This window comes from Ursus maritimus, unplaced genomic scaffold (genome assembly GCF_017311325.1).
Source record: "Ursus maritimus isolate PB19 unplaced genomic scaffold, ASM1731132v1 scaffold_2, whole genome shotgun sequence".
Classification (NCBI taxonomy): domain Eukaryota; kingdom Metazoa; phylum Chordata; class Mammalia; order Carnivora; family Ursidae; genus Ursus; species Ursus maritimus.
This window is the reverse complement of record NW_024424452.1, coordinates 6,080,960-6,103,516: the sequence shown is the minus strand read 5'-3', so window position 1 is coordinate 6,103,516 and position 22,557 is coordinate 6,080,960. Positions and strand designations below refer to the sequence as shown.

Below are 22,557 nucleotides of genomic sequence, written 5' to 3'. Positions count from 1 at the left end.
ATAAATAAATAAATAAAATCTTAAAAATAACTAAAATACATAAGTTATTCTTAGTATGGCCACATTAAAATTAATTTGTGCGGAGAACATGGGCTCTAGTGAGGATGTTTGCTGTTAAGCCTTTAGCAATTGTGCTGAAAACGGGTGTGTGTGTCCCCTTTCGGTGCGGTGCTGCCCGGCACGGGCTGCCTTGTTGTTTCTGAGGGAGACCCGGGGAGATCAGGCGACAGGAGCCGCCACGTACGGGACACCGGACACCGGACACCGAATCAACAGTCTGAATAGGAACTGGATCAGACTCAGATTTAAATGAATGTGCACCCCGATTTGGGCTCCATTACCGGCAACCGTTCAGCTTTCTTAGCTGTAAGAATGCCACCTGTTCTTGTCTCTGACACTGTCATCTTGCCGAGCAGGAGTCTTACCGCCAGATCATGAAGATGCGGCCGAAGGATCTGAAGAAGCGGCTGATGGTGAAGTTCCGGGGAGAAGAAGGCTTGGATTATGGCGGCGTGGCGAGGTGAGGTGCTGGGCCGGCCCTGCTTCTGCTCTGCGCTGCCGGGACGGGAGGTGTTCGGAGGGCGCTTGTCCTGGGCTGGTCAGGACCCCCGCGTGGCCTTCAGCACTCCTGGGAGCGAGGCTGTGTCACAGCCACTGGAACGCACATCTCCTTCACCCTGAATTTACTTCTTGGAAAGACAGGTTTAAACTTTTCAGCCCCACTCCCCATCCCCCACTTCATCTGGGAGCTCCGAACCTGAAACACGAGGGACCTGGTCAGTCTGGGAGCCAGGCAGCCTTGCTTTTCCCTGGAGAGGACTTCCGGGGCACTTGTGTCAAAGGAATTTTGCACAGTGACACGTAGGTCCAAATCATTCCTACGAATGATCTTAAAAATAGAAGAATAAAAAACTGCTATTTCCTATCCTAGCTCTTTACACCTTTGAGACAACTGCCTTTTTTGCTCTTTCCACTGTCTCTTCTAATAGGTAACTTTAGGTCACTAAACTGGCCACGTTCAGACATTATGCGTTGACTTGAGGCTGTAGGGTCATAGACACAGGTAGGCTGGGTAGTGCCCGTGGGGAGGATCTCCTGTCATACTCTCACTTCCTGGTTTGGTGCTGTTGCGGTTTGTAAATCTTCTTTCATTGTCTTTGCAACTCTACGTAATGTGTTCTCACCATTATTTTTGGTTTGTCAACTAGAGACATGGTCTCTTGACCTCTTTTTCATAAGCAAAAAGGACGTAAATCACTCTGACTTCCCCGTCAGGAGCCCTTCCCCCTTCACCGCCTCCATCCTGGCATCTGGCGTACTTCTGCACGGTCAAGGTTGGAGACTGACAGTCTGTTCTGTAGCCTGTGCTTGTCTACCTGTTATTTTGAAGAGCTGAAAATCAGTGCGTCGTTTGTATTATGATGACCACGTAAATATTGTTCACTGAGGCGTTAAGTGGTATTCTCGAGTTTATTTTAGCCTTTTGAACAAATTTTAATTTTTCCAAGAATTTCTTCATGTTTGTCTTCTTTTTTAAAAAAAACCAGGCTTTGTCTTTATTGCCTCATTAAGCTTCATCTTTGCCATCCCCCACCCGCCCTCTTCCTTCATGTGTCTCCCTCGTGGAGAGTGTCCAGTCCTGACCGGTGGTTCTCTGGGCCTTCTGCACAGTCGTTGTCATGGGCCTTCACTGCTTTCCTGGGTGAGAGCATTGTTTTGTGGATCCCATAGCTTCCTCTTCCTTGGTTTACTCCCTAGTGTCACTGGAGTATATCCTTAAGTAGCTTTCTTAGGAAGGGCCTGCGGGAGGTGACTCTTCCAAGGTCTTATGGAAAATGTCTGTTAATTTGCACTTTGACTAATAGTTTGCTTTCTTTTATAGACTTCTAGAAAGAACATAATTTTCATTCAGACCTTTGAAGGCATTGCTGTCCTGTCTTCCAGCACCCAGTGTCACTGAGCGGTGGTCTGATGACAATCTGATTTTAGTCCTTCCTTCTCCAGAAGTTATTTAGCCCCATCCAGGACCACCCATCATCCAGAGTCTACCGCCTTCTCTCTGTTTCTCTATTTTTCTCCCTCCTTCCCGTCCGTCCTTCCTGCCGACTTGAAATCCACCACCATCATCACTCCCTTGCTCCTCTTCCCATTTGTTGCACTTGTCCGGCAAAACCTCGACTCCACACGGTCCCATCCTGGGGCTGCCGAGCCTCTGCTGAGCAGTGGTGGGTGGCTGGAGGAATATGCCCTCCACGCCGCTGGCCTCTCTCCACCTCGGGGCCCCAAGCCTCCGGGATGCCTCAGCAGCCTCTGCAGCCGCGCTATGCTTCTCTCGATGCTTCTCTCGCATCCCGCCTATGCGCTTCCTCAGACCTCTCGTTTGCTCCCGCCCACCTTCGCTCTCTTGATGCTGACTTGGCTTCACTTTAACTGAGGACACAGAAGCAAAGTAGAGTATTTCCTCACTGCCACCAAATACCCAGTCTGCCAGCATCTAGACCCGTGTGGCCCCATATGCCCTGTGTGGTCCTGAATGGCCCAGATGTGTTCCCGTAGGAGAGCAGCCCTGCCCCTCGCACACCGCGGCCAGGTCCTCGTGCTCCTCCTGTTCTCCACGTCTCTCTCATTTCCTCAGAATGTTCCTTTCTCTCGGGTCAGTCTCATCCCCACACGCGTGCGCCACGACGACGCACTTCTTTTGTGTGCCCCCCACACCTTCCCTGGACACTGTATCCCCTTCCTGTCTATGCTTTAAGGAGACACTAAAGGCAAATAGAGCAACGTAAAAGGAAAAACAATGAGAAATTCCAGGAAAAGCAAAAATTCGTTCAAAAATGCTCCTCCCTCAGTCACTGACCTGTTTCTCCGCTCTCCTTAGAGCAGAACCCCTCGCAAGAGTTGTGCGCATCCCCAGCCCTGCTTCCACATCCCTCGCTTCCTCTGCACACCTGCCCCCACCACCCTCCCCAGCAAACCTTTATGCCCTCTGAAGCCCCTTGTGTCAAGGGCTCCCCTGGGCCTACATCTCCCCAGACCCTGTGCCGACTGTGCGGCCTTTATCTCTCCTGGTGTGTCAGCAGCACCTGACGTCGTTGGTCACTCCCTGTTCTCGAAGCACTTTTTCCATTTGGTTCTGGGACATCACCCTCTCTTTGTTTGCCTCCTGGCTCGCTGCCGGTCCCCTATGCGGGCACTCCTCACCCCGGAGCACTGGCGGCCCCCCGGCTCAGTCCCGGGGTCACCTGAGTTCGCCCTGGGTTCTGTTTCTGCACCTGTACCCCGCCCCTCACTTCCCTCAACACCGCACTTGTTTGCTCTGGGCTTTTCTAGGGGTTTGTAAAGCCTCCAAAACCTAATGCCTGAATCTCTGATGGCCCCTCATACTAGCTTCTTGTTTCTCCTTCCTTAGTGCCCAGCCCGCCCTCACCCCCTCCCAGAGCCCATCCATCCGCAGTCCTCCCCAGAGAACCCTGCCCAGACCACCGGTGGCCCCTCTGCCTCCCCGGCTCCCCGTTCAGGCTCCCTGTCTGGCCTGCATAGGCCACTGCAGCTTTCTGGAGACTCTGCCGGTCCTCCCCTGATCCCAAGCCCCCAGCTTACCCCCTACAGGTGCCCTCAGGCCTGGCCCACGGCCTCTCCCCTTTGGCCGCTGCAGTCTGTGTTCTGCCTTGGGCCTTTGCCTTCACGTCCCCTCTGCCTAGAGTGTCCCAGGATTGTCACATAGCTTTTCCCTCTGTAGTCTGGGGTCTGCACACATGTTCCACCCACCCCGGGTCCTTCCCTGCCCTTGAGTTCCCCACATCACCCCTGGCCCTGGCCTGCGTGGCCCACAGCCACGGCCCGTGCACTCGGGAGCTGTCCCATTCTCACCGAGTCCCCAGTTCCCAGAAGAGCCCCTCTCGACAAGGGTCTGCCGAAGCAGCGGTTCTTTCCTGCTCTCAGTTTCCTCTCCTCCGTTTCCTTGCCTTGCTCTTGCTGAAGTGCCTGTTACTCCGAGCTGGACTTCGTGGATGGACCCTTCAGGTCTCCTCTTTTCCTTTTAGTTCCCGTCTTGGCTTGTTTTCCCCCTACTTCTGGGAGATTTCGACTTCCAGGCCTCAGCACGTTTTCTTTTCTTTCTTTTTTTTTTTTTTTAAAGAATTTATTTATTTATTTGACAGAGAGAGAGACAGCCAGCGAGAGAGGGAACACAAGCAGGGGGAGTGGGAGAGGAAGAAGCAGGCTCCCAGCGGAGGAGCCTGATGTGGGGCTCGATCCCATAACGCCGGGATCACGCCCTGAGCCGAAGGCAGATGCTTAACCACTGTGCCACCCAGGCGCCCCAGTCAGCACGTTTTCTGAGCGTGAACAGCAGTGGCGGCTCTGAACAGTTCAGCTGTTTAGTTTTACTTGCTCACCTCCGAGTTGGTTTTTTCATCGCAGTGTAGCCGACGCGGTGTGACACTAGTTCCAGGTGTACAACGTAGTGTTCCGTAAACACTTACGCTCCGCTCACCACAGTGTGGCCACCTCCTGTCACCCACAGCGAGCGCTGCCGCGCTGCACTGACCGTGACCCCGTGCTGTGCCTTTCCTCCCCGTGACGTCCTCATTCCCGCACCTCCCACCCGCCTTCACCCATTTCGTGCTCCCCAGCTCCCTTACCTCCGGCAGCCATCTGTCCTCTGTCTTCACGGGTCTGTTTCTGCTTTGTTCGTTTGTTCTGTTGTTATTTTGTAGATTCCACGGATAAGTGAAATCGTATGGTATTTGTGTTTCTCTGACTCAGTTCACTAAGCATCGTACGCTTTGGGTCCATCCATGTGGTCACAGATGGCCGGATCTCATCCTCCTTTATGATTCACATTCCCTGGGGTGCGTACACCACGTCTCCTCTCGCTGTTCGTCTGTCCGTGGACACCGAGGCTGCTTCCATGTCTTGGCTGTCGTGAACATTGTTGCCGTCAGCATAGGAGTGCGTAAGACGGCTTGAATTAGTGTCTTCATTTTCTTTGGGTAAATACCCAGTAGTGGAATTACTGGATTACACGGTGTTTCTATTTCAAGTTCTTTTTTTTAAGTTCTTTTTTTTTTTTTTTTATTAATAATGATTTTTTATTATATTATGTTAGTCACCATACAGTACATCCCCGGTTTTCGATGTAAGGCTCGATGATTCATTAGTTGTGTATAACACCCAGTGCACCATGCAATATGTGCCCTCCTTACTACCCATCACCGGTCTATCCCATTCCCCCACCCCCCTCCCCTCTGTAGCCCTCAGTTTGTTTCTCATAGTCCATAGTCTCTCATGTTTCATTCCCCCTTCTGATTACCCCCCCTTTCTTTATCCCTTTCTTCCCCTACTGATCATTCTAGTTCTTATGTTCCATAGATGAGAGAAATCATATGATAGTTGTCTTTCTCTGCTTGACTTATTTCACTAAGCATTATCTCCTCCAGTGCCGTCCATGTTGTAGCAAATGTTGAGAACTCATTCTTTCTGATTGCTGAGTAATATTCCATTGTATATATGGACCACAACTTCTTAATCCAGTCATCTGTTGCAGGGCATCTCTCTATTTCAAGTTCTTGGGGGGACCTCCATGCTGTTGTCCACAGCGGCAGCACTGCTCTGGCACTTTTTTATATTTTGATGTTATCGTAACATATTCATTTATTGATTCCATGGTCACAAAATATAAAATGAGAAAATTAAATTCTTATCTATCATCTATGATGGGGTCTTCACATGACTGAATCTTCTTCAAGGACACCCCTGTAATTTGTAGGCTCTTGTAAGAATTAAGTGTTCGCCCGTTAACCATTAAATGTCGAGACTCTACCGTGTACTAGGCACTAGGGATACAACAGTGAGCAAAGTAACGTGTTCTCTTCCCCCTTCACCCCTCCAAAGCCCCCATCCAAAGGTGTTCTCAATCTGATGAGGTACAGACATTAATGAAAGAATTACAGAAATTATTCTAAAACCCCAGTTCTGGTAGAGGCTACCAAGGAGGCCCCGTGCTCCCATGAGGACGTATCTTGGGAAGTCAGGGGACGGGACAACGTCATATGCTCTCCATTTGGGGCAAATTCTCAGCCCTACAGCAGTTACCCCAAGAAAAATTATGTTCTGATAAGCATTACAGGTAGTCTCATTGGTTTCTGGGTAGAGCTGGGATTTTTTTTTTTTTTCAGCAGCCTAAAGAAAAGAATTAAAAAGCAAGAAGTCACAATCTGCCCTTTGGCCCTGGATGGACTCATTCCTCCACGTTTTTCCCACTTCCTGTCTCTGCCCTCCTCCCACACTCTCGCCGAGCCCACCTGGGATAAAGGGTGCAGAAAGGCACGCCTAGCGGTGAGCGCACATCGGCTCCAGCTCTCCATGGGAATCATTTTTCCTTTCAAGACTGTCCCAAGATTCTTCCTTGAACTTCTCGATCTTGATTCCAGAAACCATCTTTCTCTTAGCAAATCTATCTTCTGTTTGCCCTTGATAACACAAGTTGTCTCCGGGCAAGAGGATTAGGCTTTCTGTCCCCCTTTGTAGCCGAGAATTTTCCTACTTACACATTCATATTTGCCCCAGCAATTCAAATCAGACTCCTTGCATTTTCTCTTCTATGCTGTTTCATTTATAGTCTCAGAAATTCAGTATCCGGAACTGTTTCAACCTACCATTGTCGCTTTGCATGGCGGGTATTACATGTGAATAGCTTGGTTTCATGTGGTCGGAGTTCTGTTCTTTCTGTGTATCCCGTTTTTATCGTCTTCCACACGAGGAGAAGTCTTTGTGGCGCTCCCTTGGTTGACACGGTGCTCTCGTGGGAAGAGCTGTGAGTTCTGGCTTCTTGCCTCCAGTTGGGTCTTGCATTGTTTCACCCCTCAGATGTTTCCTCACGTCTACAGGGGGTCAGACGTATCTCAGAGAGCTGTAGAGAGATTTAAATCCCACGTATGTGTGCCTGCATTCATTATCTGGTCCATGAGAATCAGTCTACACTCACTTCCCCAGGGTTTGGGTCTGAACCATTTCCTGTATTGTTAAAGAGCCATTTTGCCTGTATAGTTAGCTCTCCCCTTGCCACTTCTTTAGTATACCCAATATGCCTCCCTACCTCGCACGTGACGCGGTCAGAATGTTTGCTTGTATTTTAATCACTTCCTGTCTAGACAGTTGTAGGTTCTTGGCTTTTGAAAATGACTCTTCTCAAACCCAAACTCTAAAACTTGGGGATGAATCCAGGTCTTATAGGGATTATATAGGGAACTCTGCCTTTCTAGTAAAGAATTTTGTAACATTTGGAGTCTCGTTCCTTCCGGCACTTCCTTTCTGTTCTTTGGAATTTGATACATAATTTTGTTGTGGTCTGAACCTTTTTTGTGTATCCTCTGCATTTTCTTGGATTATTTGCACATGTGTTTATCCTTTCATAATCTTTCTCCATTCGCTGCCTTTTCTATTTAACAGAGTAAGAAATTCCAGAATAGAACTTGGGGCTGTTTATCTTAGTGAAATTTATCCATTTGAGAGGAGTTTTGAATAGAAAAAAGAAAAGGGTCTTTGTAAGAAGTGCCACAGGTGTTTGTATACGGTTTTCCCCATATTTTCCCCGGAATCCTACAGAATCTATTGAGAGTGCTTGTTTTGTTTGATTGGTTCTGATTTGGGGCTTTTTTAAAATAATGAAATGATTGAAATATACAGGAATTCTGAAAATAATTTATTCTTAGATATCCCATCCAGATTTTAGAACTCTTAGAATTCATCTTAGTAAGTATTAAGCTTATTTTTTAAATTATAAAAGCAATAAATGTTGGGGCACCTGGGTGGCTCAGTCAGCTGAGCGTCTGACTCTTGATTTTGGCTCAGGTCAGGATCTCAGGGTCATGAGATCAAGCCCCGCGTCGGGCTCCGGCTCCGCGCTGGGCCTGGAACCTGCTTAGGATTCTCTCTCTCCCTCTAGCTCTGCCCCGTCCCTGTTTGTGAGCAAACACACACACACACACACACACACACACTCTCTCTCTCTCTCTCTCAAAAAAAAAAAAAGCGCAATAAATGTTTATGGCAAAAGATAAGAATTCAACAAGATAGAAGATTATGAAAGGCAAAAGTCATTCTTAATCCATCTCCCCAGACTGTAAAATATCTTCTCCTCACTTAAGTGTTGATAACATGTTACAATTGGAAATTTAAAAACTTTCTAGAAAGAAGCAAAAGAGGGGCGCCTGGGTGGCACAGCGGTTGGGTGTCTGCCTTCGGCTCAGGGCGTGATCCCGGCGCTATGGGATCGAGCCCCACATCAGGCTCCTCCGCTATGAGCCTGCTTCTTCCTCTCCCACTCCCCCTGCTTGTGTTCCCTCTCTCGCTGGCTGTCTCTATCTGTCAAATAAATGAATAAAATCTTTAAAAAAAAAAAAAAAAAGAAGCAAAAGAAAACTGAAAATGCCCCAGAATGCTAATTCTCAAGTTAACTACTGTCAGTGTGCCTGTGTAAGTCCTCCAGCTCTTTCCCTGCTCTGTGTAGATATCTTTACTGTTCTGTGTCTATGTGCACGCACGCTCTTCCTAAAATAAAAGTAGGATCTTAGTCCTTCTTATTGCACTTTTGTCCGTTATTACTGCGTCATGAACGTCATCACCTGAGATGTGGATCTTTGCACAGTAGCAGAGAGAATCCTAGCTGAGGTGCAGGAAAGCGGACAAGGTAACTGTCGAGAACACTGCCTGACTCTCGTCTGCTGCAGGTCTTCCTTGGCTTCAGAGCTGTGGGTGTCTGGGCCAGAAAAGCCATCTCTCATTCCACCAGAAGCACATTGTTACTTCCCAGTCTGTGCAAGTCACCTTCTCTCAGAGCAGGGTATCCCGCCAGTGGCCTTCTAGGGACAGAGAATCCGTCCTTTTGGTAAGACCTAAGACCAGACGTTTTCACACGTATAAAATGGCTTTCCTTGCTGTCGTCCTAGGGAGTGGCTTTATTTATTGTGCCATGAAATGTTGAATCCGTATTATGGACTCTTCCAATATTCTACGGACAACATTTACATGTTGCAGATTAATCCAGATTCTTCGATCAACCCCGTAAGTATTCACGAATGAAGAGGAAGCAAATTGGAACATTTTCTTAAAATGGATTTTCAGGTTTGGTCTCTAGGTTTATTCGTTGTAGACTTACTCAGAGTCTCTGGTAAATAGATGCTGAAAGGTACAGTGGGAACTGGATTAAGATGGGTGATTTCTCTCCTGTGTGTTTTGTGCCTGGGATCACTGGGTATGTTATTTTCAAAGACAGCAGGAGTGAAACTGAGCTGCCCAGAATACTCAAAGCCCTTTATCGCCAGTTGGGGGAATCGAGATGTATGAGGACTGTATTTGTTGACCGTGTCATTCTGAGACGTGGGCTCTGAAGTCTGTCCTCCTCCCAATCAAAATTGGGATTGTCCATAATTGGCCTTTTTTGGCCACCAGTGCTGACACTCTTAGCTGCTGGCTTGAGAGGATGACTTAAGCCCAGAGTGTTTGAGTGACCGGCCCAAGGTTGGGCAGCAGGCGCGTGGAGGACTCTCCCCGTGGGGCTGTGTCCCATGGTCACTGCTGCCGAGCCCACGGCCCCTGAGCAAGGTCTGGGACCAGCTCTGCTCTACAAGCATTCAAATGCACCAGAGCCTTTTACCAAAATGGAAATGAGGTTTTGATGAATTCTGATTACAATTCCGACTGAAAGCAGAGATGCGTGTTTCCCCATTAAAAACCAGAACAGCTCTGGTTTTAGAATGCTTCATGTGCAGAGAATTTTCCTTTATGTTCCTTTTTTGTTTTTTCTTCCTTCTTTGGATTTTTTCTCTTCCGCTTTCTCCAAGGACTCAGGGAGGGATGGTAGAAGAGGGAGGGGAATTGCTCTCTGCTCTCTTTCTTGGTAGCGCCGTGGGAAGGAGGAGGGGGGCCGGCTTCCCTGGGCGTCCTGCACTTAGAAGGGCCTGTGCTTGGTTTGATTCTACGGTTGCTGTGTTGAAAGTCTTCATTTTTGAGTAAGGGGTTCTGCATTTTCCTTTTACACTGAGTGCCACAAATGATGTAGCAATCCAGAGGAAGTGTTTGAACTAAGGGCCGGTCAAATGCTCAGATGATCTGTACAAAAGACATGCTCCGGGGTTGACGACCCAACCAGCCTTCTTCCCTCTGTCCATGAGCACAGCCTGTGAGGAACTGAGTCAGTGTGCAGTTGGGATGGGACAGTTCTCCCAAGAAGCTTGGAGAAAGCACAAAGTATCCACTTCTGCTGGTTCTTTTTCTAATGAATTCGTGTTCTCTGGTGCCCCCTACAGGACCATTTGTCTTATTTCCATTTTGTGGGCCGGATCATGGGTCTCGCCGTGTTCCACGGACACTACATAAATGGGGGCTTCACGGTTCCCTTCTATAAGCAGCTACTGGGGAAACCCATCCAGCTCTCGGATTTGGAGTCGGTGGACCCAGAATTACATAAGAGCTTAGTGTGGATTCTGTAAGTACAGCCTCACTGTTGGGAGAATGGCAAATTCGCGCACAGCCACCGACTCGTACGCCAGATACAGTCGTTCTGTATGCGTGTGTGCGTGTGAACGTTTTTGAGGGATGGGTGTGAAGTTGGAGAAGAGAAGTAAAGATAATGCTGTTTTACAACCAGAAACGTAAAAGTAGATTGAGAAAAAGTAGACTTATGTTCATGTTTGGCCAGTTTCACTTCAATGGTCTAATTTCATTTGCTGTTTCCTCAAATGATTAAGGAAGGATCACAGATGTTAGTCCCCAGGCCTCATAGATGGGCAGGTGGTTTGCTTTTGACTCTCTAGGGGGTCTCCGGTGAATGTCCGAACGGAAAGTATCAAAAATAAAATTACTATCGAAGTATCTTGTATCAAAGTATTTGATACAAGAAAAGGATCAAGAAAAATTCTACTTGGTCACCTTTATTTTAGAATTCTCCTAAAATGCTCTTGAAAGCAGTCGGCCCCATTGCCCGGCACCCGAGGGTGTCGTGGGTCCTGGGGGGTGAACTGATTGCACGGGGGAGAGAGAACCAGGCTCTGGCAGAGGCCGGGCGCGCCAAGGAGCTGGACTCAGTTGCGTCCTGCGCTCTGTCGGCCTTGCTTCTTGCGTCCCGCTGGGAGTGGGGGTCTGCCAGGGGTCGGGCCTCTAGCCCGGAGGAGATCTCTCCCTCAGTCTGTGTTTCAAGAAGCGTGGTGGGTGGAGGAGTCAGATTGAACTCTCCCAAATGCTACTTTGTATGTGTGGCTGCCTTAACGGGGGGGACGGTGTCGTCTTGCTGTGTCTCCCTGCAGCCTGCTTTTTCCTTTGACTCAGGTGACTTCGCGAATCCCTCTCTTCTGTTCAGAGACTCAGTTGACAAATCAGGTCACTGTGTCTCGTAAAATCACAGAATGATAGAGCTACCGTCACCTTCCTGTGAAGGGGGAAGCCGAGAGTCAAGAGCACACCTGGCTGTGGAGCTGGGGTCCCCCCGCTCCTCCCAGTACCCGCGTCCCTGCCCGGCCACAGGCTCTGTGTCTGCCCACGGCTCCCGTCTTCTCCCTCCTGCAGCTCTGGGGTGGCAGGCAATAAATGCCGTCTGTCTGTCCCCTGGATCGTTCCCGCTTGTGTTCTGTTCCCTGCCATATTGCGGCAAAGGTCTGACATCCATCTTCTGTCCTAACTTTGACAGAGAGAACGATATCACCCCTGTGCTGGACCACACTTTCTGTGTGGAACACAATGCTTTCGGGAGGATTCTTCAGCATGAACTGAAACCCAATGGCCGAAACGTTCCTGTCACAGAGGAGAACAAGAAAGAATATGTCCGGTAATGTTCCAGGGAACCTTGGTAGCCGCCCGTGGGGACATCGAGGGGCCCAGAACCGTCCTGGGCACGGCTGGGTCCACATTTAGATTGTCAAGGCTCCTTTGCTGTTAGAGCCTTCCCTGTCCCCGCCAGCACGTGTGACCAGAGTCACAGTAACTGAACAGTCGGGTTCAGCCATGGGAGCTCTGCGTGAGGAGCCCCGATGCCACCAGACCTGACCTGTTGAGGGACAGTAATGACCCCAGAGTCCGAGTGGCAGAAGGAATTACAAGTAGCCTCCTGATTCTGGGTGCGAAGGTGGTGAGCGCAGGAGAGAATTAGAGCCTAGAAATTTCCTTGAGATCAGTCTCAGGAAAGTCTACTCCATCGTGGTCTGTTTTCCCACCTCTGATGGCAAAGAAGTGATGAATCGCTTACACTGGAAATCTGGAAGCATATGGGCGTGTCAGTGTGCTTGGGCGGCCAGCCTGGGGTGTGGCTCCCACGGTGTCCCCGTATCTTATTTTCAAATCTACTTTTAAATGATGGCACTTGCCCTAACAGGTCAGGTTAATTCCTACTGCTATTTTTAGCAAAGCATCAGAATGTGTCAGGGCCTGTGCTGACTTATTTTTAACCCGGTCCTACCAGCTGCTGGGGCTTTCGTTCCCCCTCCCCCGGGGAGGCCTGGCGGGCAGGGCGTTCGGTTCGGCAGATGGTGGCACAACCTAGACGGAGGACACGTTTTCTCGTGAACCGTTTGGTATTGCCTCCAACTTGTCAATTTGTCTTCCAGGTTGTATGTAAATTGGAGGTTCATGAGGGGGATCGAAGCCCAGTTCTTAGCGCTTCAGAAGGGGTTTAATGAACTCATTCCTCAACACTTACTGAAGCCTTTTGACCAGAAGGAACTAGAGGTATGTGCTCCCCGGGCGGAGCCAAGTCCACATTCAAGGTCTCGAATGTGATCAGTGTTTTCTTGTTCTGCACGTGGCTGCAGAGTGAGGCTCGCCTGTTGCCCAGCAAGGCCGGGGGTTTTCGGGGGTCCAGAGTAACAGGGCTAGAGCGAGCGGGGAGTCGAGGGCATCTGAGCCTGTTCAGGACCAGGCCGGGTGTCTGTCCGCTTGGCGCAGCCAGTCCAGAGCCTTCTCTAGACATTGTGCAGGGCGTTTGTGGCTTATCCTGTTTTTCAGACTCTCTAACCCCCTCCCGTGTAGTCACCTCAGATCGAGGAAATTATCTCGCGTGTAACCAGAATCTCCCAGCACGTCCGCTTCCTGTGTTTGTGCTAGCTCTGATCAGACACGGGTCATCACGCTTCATGCTTGAACGTAGCGTCTCATTCATCTCTTATCCACCTCCGATGCCAAGTGGCTCAGGGCTCTGAAATCCTTCTGTCTTTCTGTCCCCCATGCGGCATCTCCCACCCCGGGCAGACGCACGCACACGACTCCGCTGCGGTCCCTCCGCTCCCGCCTTCCAGCTCCGCCTGCCCCAGCCCCCGAGGTCCCTGGGATGTGGCCCCATTTTACGGTCCACCCCTTCTGTCTTGCCGTTTGGTCCTTTTGTACCGACTCCTCGCCGAGGCGGCTCAACACGGCGAATGCAGACGTGGTTGTGAGAAGACCCCCCGGCCGGGGGTCAGAAAGCCCGCGGTGGCAGCGTCGGGCACACCGCTCATCTCCCTGCCTGTCCAAGTCGGGGGCCGGTTTGTTCAGACGCGATCAATTCCCTCCTCTCGTGTCCTGGGAACCTGGGGGGCGCGTCGCGACCCTGGTCTGTACGCTGAGCGCTAACTTGCTGCTGAACGCCTTCACAGCTGATCATCGGCGGCCTGGATAAAATCGACGTGAGCGACTGGAAGTCCAACACTCGGCTGAAACACTGCGTGGCTGACAGCAACATCGTGCGGTGGTTCTGGCAGGCCGTGGAGACCTTCGACGAGGAGAGGAGGGCCAGGCTCCTACAGTTCGTCACCGGCTCCACTCGGGTCCCTCTCCAAGGCTTCAAGGCTTTGCAAGGTGACTGACGTGGAGGCAGGGCTCCCGGCCCCACGTGGCTCCCCCAGGCGCGTCCCCCACCAGGCCGCGGCGGGAAGAGCCGGACCACCGTGGGGTGGTTTTCTGGAAACGTCTGGTAGGAAATGGCGTGGCCTGTGTTCCTTCATAACAAATGCTCAGCGTCGCAGAGGGGCACGGCTGGCAGAGGGGCCGAGAGACCCTCTTTCCGTCACAGATGATGCTGGGCTCTAGTTGTTCTGTCTCCTGGCCCCCCGGGGCTCAAGGCTGTGCGATCCTTTGCCCAAGAAAAAGTCTGTAAACACAGGGGAGAATGTCAGCAAAGCCAAGTCCAGACTTTCGTCAAACCTGCCTTCCCAGCATCCCTGCAGGCCACAGGCTCAACAGGCGGGACTTGGCCCGGGTTGGGGGGGCAGTCTGCAGCCCCCGTGGTGGGTGCTAGCCAGCTGGGTGCTTGCTCAGGGCTGAGTCGGGCAAGACCTGAGTGAGGAAGGGCCCCGTGGAGCCATTGCCTCCCCTTCCCCTACAGACTTGGTTGACGGAGAGCAGGTATGAAGAGCAGCAAGGCTTTGGGGAAAGAAATCAGAGTTTTTAAAGTGCACCGTGGATTTGTTTCTGAATCTTCTGATAGCAGCTCTCAGAGCTGTCCTGAGTGTGAGGGAGAGAGGCCTGGCCTGGGTATCAGGAGGTGGAGTCTCTGGCTACCCTGTCGATCATTAATGCCAGGGGTCCTCCCTGGGCCTCAGTTTTGTCCTCTATGCAAATGCACTGCCTGATAGGCTCCACTGTCCAGTTTGGGTACCCATCCTCTCTCGTCCCCTCCGACTGCAATAAAAAGAATCTGATATCCAGATTTCTGATAACCCTGAGAGCCGGAAGGGAAAAGTTGAAGAATAATAGTATATTAAATCTTAGTAAATGGAATTTTGCATATTAATAGTGATGGCAGATCTATTTCACGTATAGAATATTCCCTGTAGACTTCTCCATATTTCAAGGACTTCTCTGAGTGGCAGAAGTTCTTTCTATCCCCTTGAGCTTTTGTCCTAGGTGTTTGTGTCTTTTTCTCTCCCCGTTGTACTTCTGCCTGGGGAGATTCCATAACCGTGTATCTTGCTTTTGTTATAACTGCTGTCCTCTGCCAGTAGTGGGCCTGCTTGCTAAAAATTTCTGTTTAAAAAAAAAAATCACTGGTAGTTCAAGGATTTTACCCTCCAAATACCCCCACCTGAGTGGGTTTGTGGCCAGGGTACAGGAGGAGAGTTCTCATCAGTCTTTGCTCTGCCCCAGGCATTTTCTAGAATGTCTGATCTAGGTCCCTGGATGGCCACTGTCAGCAGATGTTAAGCCAGGTGGCGGCTCATGCTGCCACGTAAAGTCCGTGACCCTCCAGCAGGACGGGCCGCCCGGGTGTTGGGCCGAGGGTGTGGTTGGCAGTGGGGCCCGGGCCCCGCCTCTGAAGTGCATTAACTAGAAGGTTTTCTCGTAAGGTTCTACAGGCGCGGCAGGGCCCCGGCTCTTCACCATCCACCTGATTGACGCCAACACGGACAACCTTCCGAAGGCCCACACCTGGTAAGGCCCGTCCCCGGGGAGCCTGTCTCCGCGGTGTGTCGCCCTTCGCGTGACTCGTCTAAGCTCTTTTCTTGGATGGAGCACTCCGCTTCCTTTATGAGCGTCCCAGGACCACTGGCGACTGGCCCCAGTGTCAGAGGAAGGGGCCCTCGGCAGTGGTCACAGGGGGGTTATCAGAAGTCTCTGCTGTGAAACCAGTGTCGTGAGATGGGATCCCTGTCGGCTGGCCCTCCAGCAGCTCGTCTTCACTGGGTCTTGCGTGTGCGTGCGTGAGCACACACGTCCCTCTCAGGAGGAAAACTAGTTGTTGGTTTTTTTAATTTTTCTTATTTTTTAGAGAGATCGAGTGAGCGAGCATGCGCGAGTGGTGGGGAGGGGCAGAGGGAGAGGGAGAATCTTAAGCAGGCTGCACGCTCAGTGTGACACGGGGCTCGGCATCATGACCCTGAGACCGTGACCTGAGCTGAAATCAAGAGTTGGACGCTCAACCGACTGAGCCACCCAGGCGCCCCAAAAACTACAGTTATTTATTTTTAAAGACTTATTTAGAGAGAGAGAGTGTGTGCGAGAGAGAGCAGGGGGAGGGGCAGAGAGAGAGGGAGAGAGAAACCCAAGCAGGCTCTGTGGTGAGCTCAGAGTCGGACACTGGGCTTGATCGCATGACCCTGAGATCAGGACCTGAGCCCAAACCAAGAGCCAGATGTTTAACCGACTGGGCCACCCAGGCGCCCCAAAACTGTAGGTTCTAATCTGGAGTTACCAGTCTTCACTTCCTGGGTCCCCATTTTCCTTCTTGGAACTTAGTCTATGATGATGCGTCTTGTATACTGAAAAATGTTTCTTCCCCAAATTTCAACTTAAATAATATCTGTAGCAGATTACTTCCTTTATGATTTAAAAATGAAGTTACTGACATAACACTTTGTCTCAGAAACCATGTATGGAAAAGACCAGCGTGTCTAGTTCAGGAGAGCCAGGTCCTGGTCATCGAGAGGCGTCAGGGTATAACGGAAGGTTCCTGAGTGGGAACCCAGGGGTGTGGCTTCAAATGCTTGCAAGGTCCCCAGGCCCTGGGGAGCGACAGGGCCCTGCCCAGTGTGGCTGTTACAGAAACAACACCGTGTTGGTGCTTGGCAGGTGCTTTCCTCCCCATAAGGCTCTGTCCTTTCACAGCTCAGTGTCGAGAAGAAAACAGATGTGAGAGGTGTTCTCTGATGCTAAAGCTCCCCCTCCCCCACCGCCAAAGACTATCCCACCAGTCAGCCCAATTCTTTGAGAAAAAGCATCCTTGTAATTCAGTAAGTCACTATATGGCCTCTCAGTCAGAATTCTGTATTTTTTTGTTGGGAGAGAGTATTTAAAGGGTAGTTTTTTTTTTGTTTTGTTTTTTTTTTGCTTTTTAATACAAAAGTAGAAATGAATGTCCCCAGGGAAATCTTGATTCATCGCATCACTCATTTCATCTGTTCATTTCATTTTAGTGTCAGGGATTTGACATTTTATTAGTTTCAAGATATAACTTGTTTTTGCAAGAAATATTCCAGACTGCCCCATTTGGTCTCAGATAAGGCACGGGCCTCAGCTAGACATGCGGTCAGCTGTTAGTGGTGAGCGGCCCGTCGGCCGGTCTGGATTACAGTGCTCTCCGCAAAGGGGGGATTTTGTACTGACAAATAATTTCTCCCAAAGACAACAACCAAACGAGCTGAGAGCTTTATCCTGATATAACCAGGAAATAATAATTGGTTTAATTTTGGTTTTCAAGATCTTAGGGTTTGTGTTGCTGTGTGTTCAATGAAAAATCTTTGCTTTCAGAGCAGAAGAGGACTGCGGGGGGCAGGGGGGTAGTGGAAAACGTGCTCTTACCCCAGCGAGGCGATGAGGTGCTTTCCCCCTTCTCTCGGCTCCGTCCTGCCCATCCATATGCACACGTGTGCGAACACACACACACACACACGCACACACTCACTCTCTCTGCCGGCTCGGGGCCACGAGTGCTCTGCTCCCACCTGTCCTTGTCCTTGAAGCAGGTCCTAGGTCCGGATCACCCCCAGCAGTGACTCTCTCGCTCTTTTGTCCTGTTCCAGCTTTAATCGGATTGACATTCCACCTTACGAGTCGTACGAGAAGCTCTATGAGAAGCTGCTGACAGCCGTGGAGGAGACCTGTGGGTTTGCTGTGGAGTGAAGAGCCACCCAGACCACAGATTGTAGCTCATGACCACCAGACCCAAAGCGAGCTTTCTGTGTGCCTCCTGCGAAGCCGGCTGAGGCCCGGGAACCCTAGATAACCGGAGGGAAAGCGTGGTCTCCCCTTCTTTTCGTTGGGGGAGCGAGGGGGGTGGGGGGACTTCGGTTGGTGGCGCCCACCCATACTTTCCTCCTTTATGACAGTACTCCCACCCCCTTCCATCACCCATCCAATAAAATGCAGCCAGGTTTAGCATTTGGCTTCAGTCACACAGGATATTCTGCTCTGACTGTAACCCCTACGGTGATAGGCTCACAGCCCTGGGGTCTTTACGGGAGGATCGACCCACAAGGTGTGGACCTGAGCTTGGCTTACTGAGGGTTTGGAACTGGTAGCTCTACTTCTTCTGTGTCACAACAGTCCCGAGGCCCCTTTACAAGTTCAGCAGCTCAAATTCCAGTCACATCCTAGAAGCCTGCTCCGGGTAGCAGATGAATTTCTAACCGAAAAATAACCCTATTGTCTATGGGAAGTCTGCCGCAGCAGGAAGCCTGCATCAAAAGCGTGCTGCCCTTCTGGAAAGGTAAAGGAACGGGGGAAGCTTTTGCTGGAGGCCTGGGGTATGTTTCAGGGTATCCTGGCTGAAAACTTTGTTTTGCATAGAGAAAAATGATCTTTCAAGAGTCCCTTTTGCCACATTATCTATCTAATTCGAGATATTTTTCCAGTGAAAATACCACATAACAGAGCTTATAAAAGAACAGACCAGACCAGCCTCAGATGCACGCAGCCAGACAGGCTGGGGCCCCTGCACCGCCTGTGTGCGGCTGGGTCACCGATACTAAGTCTCGTGCAGAAGTTGCTAAGAGCTGAACTCACAGCGAGAAGCCTGTTGTTCTAGCTGCTGGCTTGGTGCCGACGCGCCTCAAAGGGAGAGGGGGAACGGATAACCTCACTGACTTAACTCTCCCCCCCCCACCCACCCAGTTACTATTTAAGTGCAAACCTGACAGTCGAGGGGGAGACACGGTTCCACTCTGGCTCATTCTGGTCATCTTCCAAGTGTCAGAGGGCAACACTGACAGTCACTACTCAGTTCACGTGCCCAAACGGCTTCACGTGCTGAGCGAGGCCAAAGCAAGTCTGGACCCTGAGTTTCTAACACCACTTTCCAATTTGCACAAAGAAGTTCAAGCAGTGTTTTAACAAGGTGGCTTGAGTGGAGACCGACTTCCGTGAAGGGCAGCGGCAGCAAATTGTCCTGTTTGGTTTTTGTTGTTTTTGTTTTGGGGGGCAAGTGGGCTACTGTTGAAATTTTGCTGTTTGGTTTTGGAGTTAGGCGTTGGCGTCCAGCTGTGGGCCCGAGAGGGGTTTGGAAGGAGCTTTTTGGACGACTCTCTCTCTTACTAACACCTTTGGACGGTGGTGGGTTTGGAGGCATGCTTACCGTTCTCATCGGCCCTGAAGCAGTGTGGGCTTATGTGAGGAGCTCCGGGACCTCCTGGGAGCTAGACCCCCCCTTTGGAACGAGGTCTGCTGGTTTGGTGGGCTCTGGCTTGCCGGCTGTGGGTTCCAAGAGCTGCGAGAGAGCATGCTTCTGGCTACTTCCGGAGGTTCCAGGGTAGAAAGGATGCCCGGTGTGACTAGCTGCAGAAGGAACATTACATCCATTCAGGAAGTCCAGGCCAAATCGTGGGCTTGGCCTTTCGGAAATTCTGCCTTGCCCCAGTTGGGCTTATCTTGTGTCTCGTTTACCATGATCCTTCTGAGGGCGTTCTAGAAGCTGGCTCCCCCTGACTCTCTAGTCCTCCCTCGTAATCTTCCTTGGAAGAGTGAGGAAATGTCAAGTGCAGACCTTCCCCCAGACAGGCCTCCTCTCGAAGGCGAACCTCAACCGTGTGAGGGGGAGACCGCCCCGGGAGAGCTGAGAGCCCCTCCAGATCGAGGTGGTAAGAACCACCGATTCTCCCTGTGGCGTTGGCCAAGATTGGCAGGAATTAGTGAGGAGATGAGGGTCTAGCAAGACGATCCTCCTGCTGTTGGGAGGAACAGGGGAACAAAGCTTAGAAAGCGCACCTGCCGGCCTGGGCTGCCCCGTGTGTCCGGCGTCAGCTCCGCAAGCATTTCCTGTCTTGTAAGGCCTGGGTCTCGGCTTTTCTCCTCACACTTGCACGTGGGTCCCCTCATCAGCTGTGTGTTGCAGTGGAGCCTGAAAGAGCAGAACGTTCCAGAGCCCTGGTTTACTCTCCCCAGATGGGCCTGTCAGTGGCACTGCACTTCTAGAACCTTCACTATCACCGGTGGATTGGGCCACCCAAAGAGTAGTGTGGCAGACACTTGGTAACAGCTCCCGATCGCTCCACTTTGGGTCCGCGTGGACCCCGTTTCCCACAAGCTCTCGTCCGTCGCCCTCCGCGGTAGTCCCCGGCCGCCTGCCCGTTCCCCCTCACCTCTTGGCCCAGATGCTTCAGGGGCCCAGCTTCCAGGCTTGCCCTCACCAGCGGTCATCCGCCGACCCTCAGGGAAGTAGCAAACCACCGCTCTGCCAGCGCTGTAGGTAGGAAAACAAAGGGGCTGCTTGGGGGACAGCAAGGACCGATCTCTTCTGAGGGGCGTCTGCCCACCAGGTGGACAGTGTTCCCTAAGCTCGCTCAGCCGCGTGGTCCCCATTCAGGTGAGGTGGTCCCCGGCCCGAGCTGTCAGGAATGGCCTTCCGCAGAGAAAACACCCCGCCCCCAGCCCCATCTGCAGCCAGGTGGGGGCCGCACGGCAGCCTTCCCGAAACATAGTAGGAATTTTTAAAATTTGTTTATTTTTGTTTCTCAACCACTTTATAATGTATTTTTTAATTTATTTTGTAATGTCTTGTTTTTAAGTGTTGCTGCTATCCTTGTTATTCTTCCCACTGTTTTTATTGCTGATTTATTTTGTGAAAATTGTACACTAATGTTCTGTTTTATGTCAAAATCAAAAGTATTTAAAGAAATACTAGTTCTATTTAATGTGGTTATGGAACCAGCTGGAAACACAACAAACAGTGATTGTACAGTAGGCTGGACCCGGGAGGTCAGGTTCATTTTGTTACATATGCAATAAACTCACGACTTTACATTTTTTTGCTGTGGAAATGAGATTTTTTTTTTTTAATCCCATAAAAAAGAAAGGCAATGGTTTGAGATACTGGCAAGGGCCCTCTAAGGAAAAAGGACAAACTTTAGAATTCTAGAAAGAACTAATAAAAATGTGGCAGGCAGTTGGAAGTGCTCCGTATCCGGCAAAAACTTGTGAGATCGAGAAAGTTTTGATCTGTTAACTGGCGTCTTCACACACTGGTCATACTTGTTGGTTTGCCTTTTTCTTTCTTTTTAATGTATTTTTTATTGTGGTAAGATACCTATAATATCAAGTGACCCATTGGTAAACGTACACTTCAGTGGCATTAAAAATTCACAACCTAGTGCAGTAATGACCACTGTCTCTACCCGAACCTCTTCATCCTTCCGAACTCAAACTCGGGACCCACTGACCGCTAACTCCCGCTCCTTCTTCCCTGACCCCTGATAACCTCTCTTCTGCTTTGTCTCTGGGAACCTGCCCATTCTGGGTACTTCGTAAGTGGAATCACAAAATGTTTGTCTTTCCGTGTCGTATTCCACTCAGCGTGACCTTTTCAGGGTCCACTCGTGTTAGAGCATCTGCCAAAATTTCATTCCTTTTTGTGGCTGAATAATGCGCCCTTGTAGGAATGTAGCACATTTTGTGATAATTTTCTGTGTTGACCGCGTCATGGCACCCAGAAGAGACATTCTGGACTAATGTCCGCGTTGTCTTTGATTTCCTCCGGCAGGATTGTGCGGTTTTCAGTAAGTTGTTAGCCTCCTTGGTTGAATTTATTCCTAAGTATTGTATTCTTTTTAATGCTAAATGGAGTCATCAGTTTTCAGACGGTACACCGTTAGTGTGTAGAAACAACTGGTTTTGGTGTGTTGACTTTCTGTCCTTCAACTTTGCTGGTTTCATTTATTCTAATGATGTGCGTGTCATCTTTAAGGTCGTCTGCATAGAAGATCGTATTGCCGGCAAACAATTTTATTTTTCCTTTTTTTTTTTTTAAGATTTTATTTATTTATTCGACAGAGACAGAGAGAGCCAGCAAGAGAGGGAACACAAGCAGGGGGAGTGGGAGAGAAAGAAGCAGGCTCATAGCGGAGGAGCCTGATGCGGGGCTCGATCCCAGAACGCCGGGATCACGCCCTGAGCTGAAGGCAGACGCTTAACCGCTGTGCCACCCAGGCGCCCCTATGTTTCCTTTCTAATTTGGATGCCTTTTCTTTTTCTTGCCCAGTTGCTCTGGCTACACCTTCCAGTACGATGTTCGATAGACGTAGTGAAGGCGGACATGCTGTCTTGTCCTGATCTTAGAGGAGAAACGGTCTTTTGCCTTTGAGTATGATGGGAGTTGTGGAATATTTCATGTATGGCTTTCACTGTGCTGAGGTATTTTCACTGTGCTGAGGTATTTTCTATTACTATTGCTGGTTTGTTGAGTGTTTTTATCATGAAAAGGAATTTTGTCAAAATGATTTTGCTGTGTCGCTTGAGATAATCATTTATTTTCCCTCTCATTCTTGTTAATATGGCGTATTACTTCAATTGATTTTTACATACTGAGTGGTCCTTGCATTTCGGGAATCCTGCTTTGTCATGATGTGTATAATCCTTTTGCTGTGTTGCTGGATTCAATTTGCTAATGTTTGTCAGAGATTTTTGCATCAGTATTCATGAGGGATATTGACTGATAGTTTTCTCGTGGTGTCTTTGTCTAGCTCTGGTATCAGGGTGATGCTGGCCTCCTAAGAATGAGTTAGGAAACATTCCTTCTTCTTTCTGGAAGAGTCTAAGGAGGACTGGTGTTAATTCTTTAAATGTTTGGTAGAATTCACTGATGAAGCCACTGGGTCCTGGACTTTT

At 50.0% G+C, this 22,557-nt stretch overlaps 1 protein-coding gene across 3 annotated transcripts in view; it reads left to right on the top strand.

The window, feature by feature from the left end:
* The window catches only part of SMURF1 (SMAD specific E3 ubiquitin protein ligase 1), a 108,678-nt gene extending 90,816 nt beyond the window's left edge, over positions 1 to 17,862 (top strand). For 2 of the 3 annotated variants that reach the window (XM_040634782.1, XM_040634784.1), the window contains 8 exons: positions 417 to 520; positions 8,952 to 9,066; positions 10,311 to 10,489; positions 11,687 to 11,824; positions 12,600 to 12,720; positions 13,623 to 13,824; positions 15,312 to 15,396; positions 17,484 to 17,862. In XM_040634782.1, the coding sequence (XP_040490716.1) occupies positions 417 to 520; positions 8,952 to 9,066; positions 10,311 to 10,489; positions 11,687 to 11,824; positions 12,600 to 12,720; positions 13,623 to 13,824; positions 15,312 to 15,396; positions 17,484 to 17,583 (1,044 nt within the window). In that variant the 3' untranslated portion in view covers positions 17,584 to 17,862. The remainder of the gene's footprint in view (positions 1 to 416; positions 521 to 8,951; positions 9,067 to 10,310; positions 10,490 to 11,686; positions 11,825 to 12,599; positions 12,721 to 13,622; positions 13,825 to 15,311; positions 15,397 to 17,483) is intronic. The other variant, XM_040634783.1, reaches the window with a different exon arrangement.
* Positions 17,863 to 22,557: the final 4,695 nt, after the last annotated feature.